Below are 12,243 nucleotides of genomic sequence, written 5' to 3'. Positions count from 1 at the left end.
AGTGACAAGAGCAGTGCCTGACATGGAGCATTAAGTCCCTTTTGGAGGAATGTGTAAGTGAATGAGTTTCATTAACTCCAACAACATACTGGTCAGGTCCACCGATTCTGGAAGACACAGTGGGAGGATGGCATGTGGGTTAATACATTTTTGTTATGAAAGGTGCGCTAATGTATCTTTTAGTGTCCCCTGTTCACACAAACATCTTAAGTTTCTTGGAGAAAGAGAAGAAATTTGTATCACAAACCAGAGAGACAGTACAGATGTACAGAGGTAAAATTTATATTATCTTTATAGTTTAATAAAGAGCCATTCAAGATTATATCTATAATAAACTGAAATAAAAGAGTCCCAAATCTGTGAATCTCACCTGTATATTCATTTTGCTATGGTCTAGCTAGATATGCTATTAAAATAAGCACGTCAGTTTAGCTCCGACCCTAATTTAGGCATACTGCTCAGGCCAAGGCTGCTTAGATCTACTCATAGAATTTGTTATGAAGTTCATGCTCCTCAGTGTTTCCATGGGCCCATCCTTGCCATCACAAAAACCAAGGCAGTAGAGAGTCAACCTAACCTTTTAGTAGACAACGGAGTCTTCAGTGTGAAAACTTCTTAGCTTTCACACTATCAGGAATGGTTCCCAGGCCTTAGAACTCTGCCTGTCCAGTTTCTGAGACCATCTGCTACAAACAGCCATATATCAGCACTGTCCAAAAGACAGGAAGAAAGAGAAAGACAATAAATATTGAAGTCAAGGACAAATCCAGAGATTCAGAGACTAAGACACACTCATACTTGCAAACTGTGCTTCAGCCTTAGATTACGTGTGAAGCCAAGTCTTCCAGGGACAATTGGAGAACTTCTGGCATAGGAGTGGCTGAACCAGGTCACAAGCAGAGAAAGCACCAGGAGAGAAGCCAATCTCTTTATGTCCCGCGGTCCTCTCTCACCTTCTCAGTCCCCACTAAACCGACTCATTTTTAGGTTCTGTAAATCCTGCTGGTTTCAGGCAGAATTATCTTGCAGGAGTCTCAAATTTCCCCATTTCACTCTCATCCCTATTCAGTAGCCCACTCAACTTGGCTCTTCCTTATAACAAGAAAAGCCCTGTTGATCTTAGCGAGGAAAATTATCTTTCTGACCAACGTCTTAAGCATGAAGATAGTTATCAGTGTCATGCATCAACCCATCTTAACTGACCATCCGGAGACTCTGTGAGAGGGACCCCACCCAGGCTCATTGTAACACTGCTCTTCACCACCATATAGCTCAGTTAATGAAAAAATGGACACCGAACTTGCGAGAAGAACAGATCTTGCTCTCCCAAACCCACAAGAGCCCACCAGGTAGGTACAGGTTATTATTTTCTTCTATTTCCAGTCACTTAGTGAACCAGAGATAGTCACAGTGCTGGGGAGATGCCAAATCATGAACATAGGCATGGACCCATCAGGTTTAACTAAAATACAGTGTATAAAGAAGTTATTTGCTATACTTTTTCACTAGTTCTCTCTGGTTGATGGGGAAGAAGGTTTTTACTTAGCTTTTAAATTGGGAACAACTTAAGTTTTCTAACAAAAGAGGTTCCTATTCTGGGTATGGGGTAGGGGAGTTTGTGTTGGTTTGGCCAATTTTCTGTACGACATTACGGGAAAAAATCGAATGAACTTTTTGGCCAACCCATACTATCAGTAGAGATCTCTTGCCTATGTGTCTGATGTGTGTTAAGGGACAGAAGGTTTTCAAAATGACCTCGGGCTTCTTTCTGGTTAGTCTTTGTGAATCTCAAGCTGCGGGATCCTGCCCCACTGTTTAGAGGGGAAATGTTCCCAGAGTGAAATCTGGTGGAGATGTGCATAGTCTAGTTTTCCTTCGAATACCAAAAATTAACACATGTTAAGACTTTCTTCTTAAAGGTTTTAGGAGAAACTAAAGACAGAGCTTTGGGAATCAATATTGGCTTGAATATCATTGCAAAATACTGAGTAGACTCTGAAGACACAGTATTTCCAGTTAGCTTCCTCTGAGGATGAAAACAGGAGTAGAGATCAACAAATCCTTCAAAACCATTCCTTTATGCACATGAAATTGAGTGTGTCATTGACAAAATATTTTCAGATACATTTCTATGTTAAAAAGACTGAGAGATGCATAGGTAAACATGTCTGTTGGATTATTTTTAGTTGTACGCATCAATACACATTAATGAGAAAGAACCTGGTAATAATTCTAGATTAAGAATAAGACTTGGGGGCTTCCCTGGTGGCGCAGTGGTTGAGGGCCCGCCTGCCGATGCAGGGGACGTGGGTTCGTGCCCCGGTCCGGGAAGATCCCACGTGCCGCGGAGCGGCTGGGCCCGTGGGCCATGGCCGCTGAGCCTGCGCGTCCGGAGCCTGTGCTCCGCAATGGGAGAGGCCACAACAGTGAGAGGTCCGTGCACCGCAAAAAAAAAGAATAAGACTTGGCCTGGGGCTTTTGTTTTTGTTTTTTTTCCCTTTTGTTCCATCTAATCATTGATGAGACAGTAATCCTGGCCACTAACTTGGACCCTCTGAGCCTCAGAATCTCTTGTACTTTACAGTGAAGATTTTCATTGCAGGATTGTTTTGAAACATAAACAAGGACAATTCCCCTGTCAGTTGAGAGCTTTGCACAGGGAGTTAGAGCATTTTCTCATGGCTGCATTTCTGTTTAAACTTCATAGTGCGCCTGAAATTGAACTTTCAATAGTATCTCTCCATGATAACAACTTACCGGAGAAAGCTGCCCCATCCCCACCACGCCAAACGTGGCTGACTCTTTTGAAGAAGGAGCTGGAATTCCTGGGGGTGAGTGAGCCTCCTCTAATCACAACCAGAGTAAAGACTGGCTCTAAGGAAGTGTATTTGTTGGCATCCACATAGTTTCCCTACTCAGACTCAAGAGGAGTGAAATACCTGGTAGACGAAAACTTGACACTTACTGCACCCTGTTGGGTAAAAAGAAGCATTTCCTCATGAAGACCAGGATAAGAATAACAAATAGGATCTGTCAACTCTGGTCAGTTGCCAGTTGATTAATATCATGCTGTGAAGGATTTCTAATCTTTATCTTCTCTTAGATGGAAAGAGCCATTATTGATGTCTACCATGAGAATGTAAATAAAGACACAGGAGAAATGTACTGGCTATTCCTGCCTTAAGTCGTGCCTACATAAATTCTTAGAGTGGCCAGACAATAGTGGAAAATATTGCATTTGGATACTTTCTCAGGGCTGCCTAAGACACCAAAGCAATTTCTTACATTTCCCCTTGATTATAAGGAAATTGATGTAATCTTAGGAAAACGTCTTCTTATTTCACAAAACTTATGCATTTTTCTACAGGTAACACAAATTCTGATTAGTTTGATATGCCTTTACTTTGGAATAATCGTCTGCTCCGTGTTCAATAATTCAGAATTTAAAGAATTTTTTTCATCATTTAAAGCAGGCTACCCATTCTGGGGAACAGTATTTGTGAGTATATGTCTAAAATTGTCTCTGAAATAACACTGTACATGGCTTTTCTTTTATTCAGATCAGATCTGACCAATTGTTTATTCTAGTATTTAGAATATATGAATATATTCTAATATGGAGATATGTAAATATACATACATATTTGCAGTTTACGAAGCACTTTGGGTTGAATGTGCTAACACACGTTTATCAGATGAGAAACCTGGGGTTAATAAAAGTTAAACATATTACCCAAGAGGCATTTAGCTAATAAAAATTGAAACTAAACTTTCAGAACTCAATTTCAGAAAAATTTCCCTAACACTATCCATTAATAAAGTTATCTTAGTGAAGGGAGGGGCAAGAGATTGCTGAGGTGAAGAGAACAAGACTGACATCTGAGGAACTTCTATTGTGCCCTAGAAACTCTTTTTTTTTTTTTGCGATACGCGGGCCTCTCACTGTGGTGGCCTCTCCCGTTGCGGAGCACAGGCTCCGGACGCGCAGGCTCAGAGGCCATGGCTCACGGGCCCAGCCGCTCCGCGGCATGTGGGATCTTCCCGGACCGGGGCAGGAACCCCTGTCCCCTGCATCGGCGGCGGACTCTCAACCACTGCGCCACCAGGGAAGCCCCTTAGAAACTCTTTTAGGTGCTTTCTCGTTGTATCTTTTTTAGTCATTGTACTATTTAGAAACTAGATGGCTGAATGAGCTCACAAAAATATATAGCTTTATTGAAGCATAACTGACATACCATAAATGGCACATTTTAAGGTGTACAATTTGATAAGTTTTGACACATGTATACACACGTGAAAACCTTGCCACATCCATATAATGAACATACTCATAACTGCCAAAAGTTTCCTTGTTTCCCTTGGTAACCCTTCCCTTCCTCAACCCCTATCTTCCCATCCTTAAGCAATCACTTGTTTTTTGTCACTATAGATTAGTTTGCATTTCCTAGAGTTTTATATAAATGGAATTACACACCACGTTCTGTCTACTGTCTGGCTTCTTGCACTTACATAATTATTTTCAATTAATCCATGCTGTTTTTTGTATCAACACTTCATTCACAAGGATATATTATTTTAACCCTAATCACATTGGCTTGGCACTCTGCTAAATACTTAGGTCTCTGGTCACTCGTTCAAGACTCTCCTTGAAACTTTGCCATATTTTATTTGAAACTTCCTTACTGTCTTTTCATTTCAAACAGCTTATTAGATGTCTCTCAGCTCATCACACAATCTGAATCTTTGGAATTTTGTTTTAATTTGTGCTACTGGTGGATATCTTCACTAGATCTTTCACCATACGCATTTTCATAATTACTATATGTCTATACGATACATGGCAGACTCTGGAGACAGACACATGTTTCTGGCCCAAAGGAGTTGACAACTACAACATACAAGTTGCTCATGAAAGCAAATGATCACAAAAAAGTTAGAGTAGTGACATAATCATGCACCAGGGCTGCTGGAACTTACAGTATTTAATAGTAACCCATGGACTGTTCAGGGTTGGCATCACCTGGGAGCCTGCTAGAAATAAAGAATCTCAGGCCTCATCTAGGACTTACTGAGTAAGAATTTGCATTTTAACAAGACTCTCATATAATTCATATGTACATTTAATTTTGAGAAGCTCTCTCTAGGAAATAAAAAATAAAATAATAAAATTTAAAAGTAAAGGAGAGCTTTATAGAATACCCACAACTTTACCTTCTGTTTGGAGGATGGGGGTGAAAGGGACACAGACAAGAACAGAGACTCACTGTGCTATTTTTTTTTTCCTCCTCCCTTTTGAACAGTTTGCCATTTCTGGATTTTTGTCAGTTATGTCTGAAAAGAAACATGCAACATATCTGGTGAGTTGCATTCTGTCTTTGTCCATCCTTGAGAAGGTAAGGAAAATCTAATTTTGAGAGTCTTGAAAAAGATATGTCGTCATCTCTTATGAGCAAATGTGGATATGCGATATTTTTCCAATCTACTTGGTATTTCATGTAATCACTAAAAATAAAATCATTAGAATGCCAATTGTATCATTTAAAAACAATAAATGTAACTACTCTGACACTTGCTGAAAAAATAACCTCACACCTTCTCTGTCCTCATAATCTAGTCCTATGATGAAATAGATGACTCGTTTCCAATGAAGGAGTCTATTTGAGGAGAGGCTATGAGTATCCACGTGGCTTTTCCCGAATGCAGTCCTAGCAAGAAAGTTATAGGTCCTTACTACACAAGTACATTTTCAAGATTTCCCTTTTTCATCTATATTTTAAGCAAATGCACAGTTTATTGGATATATCCAGCCCTGAAATGCAGATAGGTTTATTGAATACTGTGGCAGGTGCAGGACCAAGTCTAAATGTTGTTCTTTGTCATCAGATACGAGGAAGTCTGGGGGCAAACACTGCCAGCAGCATAGCTGGAGGAATAGGAATCATCACCCTGATCACTAACCTAAAGAAGAGCTCAGCTTATATCTCCCGTTGCCGGGATATTTATGAGAACGACTTCTGCTTTGTGGCTTCTGTTTCCATTGTATGTATTTCTTGCGGGAAGACTGAGATTCTGGGTCTTAATCTCAGTAAGACGCCTTCTCTTCCTTTCCATGAACACAATCCTTTCTTGCATCCTCAATCGCATAATGCAGTGTTCCGGAGGCTCATACCCAGAGATGTACCAGCCTCCTTCCCCTGCCCCCTGAGCTGAATTCTGCAAGGGTGGAGTCATCTGCTTTGAGTAACCATCTCCTGGTTTTCCCACGTGTCATCTTACAGGGACTGGTCTTGAGGGTGGGCGGTCATGAAAACAAGGGTTGCTGTAAGGGAATGTACTTCTGGGACACCTACCTTGTCACTCTAATTGTCTTTCTGGTTGTTATTCCACAGGAAATTGTGGCAATGATCCTGTTTCTCACCATTCTGGGATTTTGCAGTGCTGTGTCACTCACCATCTATGGGATTGGAGAAGTAACTGAAGGAAATAAGGTAGGCAGAGGCCTGAGATTAAATCCTAAACAATAAGCTAAAGAATTCGAGCTTTGTTGCTTAAAAGCATGGCCTGGGTTTCCTGCGACATTTCTTCCAGTTTCAGCATTCCGTTTCTCCAAGTTTCAGCACTTTGATTTCCAAATCTCAAGTTCTGAATCAAGTTTTCCACTCACAAATCTCATGGTACGTCCCTGCAACTGAGAAGTTTAGGAAAATCGGATCTTCATCATTTCAGAAAATGCACATGCTTTGAAGTTGATGAGCATGAGAGATGAATACACAGGTAGCAAGTGGTGGAGACACTCAGGTATCTGGGCTCATTTGCTTTCCCAGAATAGTTCTATTTGTTCCTGCTCTCTTTTTTCTTGGCTTTCACCTTCCCACTTGCTCTGAAACCTCAAGCTTGTCTCCTCCCTAATCCGTGACTACCAACTGCATTTCCACTTGTCTTACGCATTTTACACCTTTGATGTATGAAAAAGACTTACCAATACCTGATGCACATACATTTACTCAGATCTTCCAGATAAAACATGCTCTCTCCATCTGTCCACTTGCCTGAAGCATTCAAGTCTGGCTGCCTTTTCTGATCACTTTCCTCCAGAGATAAGACAAGAGATATACCAAAGTTCAGACACAGAATCTTCTCACCAACTTCTCAATGACTGACAGTTTCTTCTGAGCCCACTTGGCCAGACAATCTGGCTTGGTTTGTTAGAGATGGAGGTATTAATTACAGTGTAATGGGAGATGGTGAGATTCAGAAAGGCAAAAGGAGATGAGATATGCCTCTTAAGAAAGTCTTCTCGTGGCAGGAAGTTCTTGGTGATTGATAATGATTTTTTCCCTCATCAGATTCCAGAAGATCGTCTTTATGAAGAAGTAAACATCTATGCACCAATTTACAGTGAGTTGGAAGATAGAGGGGAGGCAACTTCTCCCACTGATTCGTAAGAATCGTGACTCCAGAACATTCTGATTCATAGCAAAGGATCTAGAAAGCCAAGATCTTTGTTTAAGGGACTACTGGCAAAATTTCAATTCTTTCTGTGACCTGCCAATTTTACATTATGATTTATTCTCCAGATGACAAAATTCTATTTTTGTTGTTTCCATTCACTTAAATCCCCCTCCATTTGTAAATACGAAAGACTCCTATTTTTCTTGTTTTCTGTGGCTGTTTCACACCCATCCCTTCTGGGACGTCAACAGAAAACAAGAAAAATAAGCATTTACTCTGTGCCTAGAACTGTGCAAATAGAGAAAACAAGAGGAAGGCTGGTTGAGAGTGGAGTTAAACTTAACAGTTTGGTAATATTTGTCTCTTAGCCCCTTTTCGAGTTTACAAGAGCTGCAGCTGTCTGCGATAGATGTCCCCCACCCCTACGGGCTTATAAGCACCTTGAGGGCAAAGTCCACTCAGCAAACATAAACTGAGAACCAAATAAGTAAAGTTTTTCACATCTGTCTCTTTCACTTTGTGTATACCAGTATTTTATCCATAGTGGGTGCTCAGTGTGAATTTATGGAGTGTAGGGGTGAATATTCAGGGAGGGCATATCACCAGGTCAAGACAGAGGTAGGGGAGAAAAGGAGAAAGAAATGATTCTGAAGGGAATGTGGAGGTGATAAGAAGACCTAATTGACACATATTAAGAATAGAGTTAGGGGGACAGTCAGATGGCGGTTTGAATAGAGATTCTTCAGGTATGTATTAAACATTTTGGTGGAGCCGCATCAGGTTAGCAATGGATGCTTCCTGCTTGTGTTTGGTCTTACATGGACAAAACAACGTGGTATGTTAGAAGGATCACTGATTTATAAAGCGCAGGGAGCCTGCATTGGAATCCCAGGCCTATTGCTTATTAGTTGAGTGAGTTGTGGCAAATCATTTAACCTTTTACTTAATCTGGGTTTTCTCATCAGTAAAATTAACATATTAGGAATAATTTGCCTGCCAGTGCTAAAAGTGTGTGTGGAAACACACACACACACACACACAGTATAAATTAAAAGTGCTCTAAAAGAGAAAGAAATTATTAATAAATCAATTAATTCTTATATACATAAAGCAATCTACAAATCTTAGTACTCGCTAATGATATAAAATTTAAGTCCATTTGATCTGAAAGGCTCCACTATTTTTTTAAACAAAAATTTAATCCTAAGAGCCAAATATGTCAAGAGTAGTCAGTGAAAACAAAGCCACGTTTGCTCAATGAAATCAGCTATGTTAAACAACAACAAAAATTTAACCCATTCTATATGAAAAAAAGTATGTCATTACCTTTGAAATAATTGTGTCCTCCATATGTTATTATTATTATTTACAATAGGTCCTTGTTGGTTATCTATTTTAAATATAGCAGTGTGTACAGGTCAATCCCAAACTCCCAATCTATGCTTCTCCCCCACCCTTCCCCGCTGGTAACCATAACCTGTCTTAAAGTCTCCACTTTCTAAACCCACTTCACCTTCTCTTTAATATGCTTTGTGCTTGACCACCTCATGTCAACATCCTAGCTTCAAATGTTCTGCCTTCCCTTTTGTGCTTGCTTGAAGTTCTTCTTTCTGTAATGCTTATCTTAAATCTCACCTGATTCTTTAAGTTTTTCTAGTTGATTGCTCCTCTCTCTAGAAGATAAGTTTTTCTAATCGAATACACACACCCCTTATACTCTATATTAAACTTTCTATATGCAAATATTTTATGTCCCCTCAATGATAATATATTTTTTCAAAGGCAAAAAGTCTCATAAAAATCTGTATGTTGCATGAATCAGCAACACATTCACGGACACCATATTGTTCAGTAGTGTTTGCAGATTCATGAATAAGCAGCAGGGGGTTTTATTAAGTTACTCAGTATCTGGAGATGGAAACCGTAATGGAGAGATCACTTAATGAAGAACTTGAAAGAAGAATAAATTAACGAAGACATGAGCTAAAATGAAGTCAGTGGAAATGGAGAGAAATGACTGTGTCTAAAACATGGAGAGAAAGAGTAATTGGTCTTCTTGCTAACAAGTTGAATTAAAGGATAAAGTTAGAGAAGCAACTGGTCGATTAACACATTATGTGTTTAAGTCGATCAGAGAACAACGGGTAATGTTGAAAGAAATGATAGGAAGTGAGAAATATGAATTAATAAGTGAGGCGTACAGACAGACCCAGATTAAGTTCAGTTTTAGACTGTCCTTTTTAGGAGACCGAAGACAAATGCAACTAAAGAGTGCCTGGTGGTATCCAATGTAGAGTGCTGGTAAAGATGGAATTTGGTAATAGAGATTTAGTGTTGTTATAAGAGAGATCATTATTAAATGAAGCAGATTAACATTCTAAGGGAATTATTTTGAGATAAAAGTAAAGCCAAGTTAACCTGTACATGCCTGTAATCAGAGGGGAAAAGGAGAGAAAATATCTAAGGTAGAATATAAGGGAATTAGGCAGAAAAATGCACTGTGAAACAGTAGATAGCAGGTAGCCCAAAGCAGAGAGAGGTTAGACAACAGAGAATAAATAATCATCAGAGACGGTATCTGCTGACTTGGGTAAGAGAAAAGTCTATAGTGATAAATCAAATCCAGTTAAGATGTAGAAATTGGGCAAAGAAATAGCAGTAGTGAATGAATGCAAAAGGTGCAGAGAAATTCAAAACAGGGTTATGGTGATGAGTAAATGAATAAAATATTTGCAGAGGTATTTAGAGAGAGAGAATGGTGGTGTGTGTGATGTAACAAATAAAGAGAGGAGACTGTGAATAGAAGATAACGAAGAAAAATTAAGTTCAGCCAAGTGGTTTTGTTGTTGTTGTTATTTTTATTTTTAAGAGAAGGAAAAAGTAGTTCACACCTTTAGCCTATGTAAAAGAGTCCTGTGGAGGGACTGAAAAAAATCAGCTGGGGGTATTATTCACAGATTAATTACTAAAATAATTAAGTACATTTAATTTACTTGGGATGCCAAAATTAAAAAGTGATAAGTAGATGTTAATTTCCCCAGATTATGAAAGTGATCACCTAACCACACAACCAATGACTTAAGTGAATTGTCATGTTTTTCTGACCTCAGGACCCTGGGTTTTCTACTTTCATTTTTCTGAAATTAAAATTTTGTTTCTCCAAACTTGACAGCAGCATAAAAATATACCCTTTCACTGCACAGCCGTATCACCATACTTGATCATCTACAATCACATCACTTTCATGGCATATGTACTCGAATCCACACTCCTAAACCTGGCCCACCAGGACCTCTAGAAGTGAATCCAGTCTATCTTCATACTGTGTGATATTTTACACCATTCTTTCCCCGACTCAATTAATGTTTTAACCACATCTTTGACTGTATTTCTATATACGTCACACAGTTTTGGTCTCAAGACCATTCTGACGATTGTTCTGCCCCTGCCCGCTTTTTATCACATGCTCACTTCAGGCACACACTGAGAACACAAATAGCATGCTCTTCACATAGTTAGTGCCCCAAATTATCCTTTTAAAAATGTCAACCTAAAGGTTATCTTCTCCATGAAGACTGCCTAATGCACACATATTCATCCAGCCATAAGATCCTGCTTCATAATCACTTTACCCCACGACTCAATGTATTATCATGTATTGTTAGTATACTTATGACCTCCTTGATGTATCCTCAATCACTGGTATTTGTTCAATAAATCAGACTCATTTCACTTGATTTCTTCTCTGTGTGCACGTGTGTACATGAGGGTGGGGGACTGATCAAGGATAATTGGGAATCAGAGCATCAATTCAATGATGCTAAGGACCAAGAACAGTTTCTGGAGTCCTCCTTTTAAACAATGCTTTATCAAATGGGATAATCTATAAACAACCCCACAGACAGAAAAGAGCTTGTAAAAAGAATCATCAGCCATCTCGTCAATAAATGGTAGGATAAAGTTGAAAGGAACCTGGACCATAAGTCACATTTTACAAGTTAGCCCTGACTCTGATTTATTTGTTATGCTATGTGAACTTGGGACTGTCTTTTCCCTTGGAGGACCTCAGTTTTTCCATCTGAAAATGAGCAGTTTGGAACAAAAAAATCCCAGCTGAACTTCCTGCTTCCATATTCCCTGCTTTTAGATACTTAAGACTGTCGGCAATCACAATTACTAGGTTTGTGACTGGGATAGCAACAGCAATCAGTTATTTGATGCTATTTGATGTATGGTCCAGCAAGACATCTGGGACAATAACATTCATTCTAGACTCTCCTGACAAAAGCTAATCAAAGGTCTCTTTCTAAAAACTGTCTCAGAAAAAAACATTCCCAAATAATTCCCATTCTATGAGGTATGGCTCTACTTACAAAAAATTCTAATAAAACAGGGTACCATATTCATAATTTCAGCCTGGTTTAGAGTGTTGAAGTAAATTTATATGTACAAGGGTGTGAGAGGCCACTGGTAGTCACCATCTGTGTTTCATGAGTATTTCCCATCACTGGAAGACCTCTGCTCACTCCACAAACAGTTAAGTGGGCTCAACTTACGTCTCCTAAACAACTTTCATCTGGGACCCCCTGCATAGGCTTGTGTTGAACAACATTGTGGGGCAGGGATCGTTTAGAATGTGAATGTGGAACGTAATATACCCAGAAGCAAATTGTAGAAGCTACATTAGATACTAGCTCTATGATCTTGGATAACCCTTTAAATTTTATCTCAGTTCATTTTTCTTATCTCTTAAATGGTTATATTAACTATAATTACTTCAAATGTACTATG

General features: G+C 39.2%; 1 protein-coding gene across 1 annotated transcript; it reads left to right on the top strand.

Moving 5' to 3' along the window:
- The first annotated feature begins 1,214 nt into the window (after positions 1 to 1,214).
- Positions 1,215 to 11,182, top strand: MS4A2 (membrane spanning 4-domains A2). Its single transcript, XM_024749139.1, has 7 exons — positions 1,215 to 1,349; positions 2,708 to 2,831; positions 3,368 to 3,499; positions 5,301 to 5,357; positions 5,884 to 6,039; positions 6,390 to 6,488; positions 7,347 to 11,182. Exons 1-7 carry the CDS (start codon positions 1,288 to 1,290, stop codon positions 7,443 to 7,445), a joined length of 729 nt encoding a protein of 242 aa, XP_024604907.1. The 5' UTR covers positions 1,215 to 1,287; the 3' UTR covers positions 7,446 to 11,182.
- The last annotated feature ends 1,061 nt before the right edge of the window (positions 11,183 to 12,243 follow it).

This window comes from Neophocaena asiaeorientalis, unplaced genomic scaffold (genome assembly GCF_003031525.2).
Source record: "Neophocaena asiaeorientalis asiaeorientalis breed wild unplaced genomic scaffold, Neophocaena_asiaeorientalis_V1.1 scaffold43, whole genome shotgun sequence".
In the NCBI taxonomy this organism is placed as follows: domain Eukaryota; kingdom Metazoa; phylum Chordata; class Mammalia; order Artiodactyla; family Phocoenidae; genus Neophocaena; species Neophocaena asiaeorientalis.
This window is presented reverse-complemented; position numbering and strand designations above follow the sequence as displayed.

Excerpts from the sequence above, each read along its gene's own strand:
- MS4A2 (XM_024749139.1), top strand. The coding sequence starts at position 1,288 with ATGGACACCGAACTTGCGAGAAGAACAGATCTTGCTCTCCCAAACCCA. Across the intron at positions 5,358-5,883 it reads AGAAACATGCAACATATCTG|ATACGAGGAAGTCTGGGGGC; the intron begins GTGAGTTGCATT and ends CTTTGTCATCAG. Across the intron at positions 6,489-7,346 it reads AAGTAACTGAAGGAAATAAG|ATTCCAGAAGATCGTCTTTA; the intron begins GTAGGCAGAGGC and ends TTCCCTCATCAG.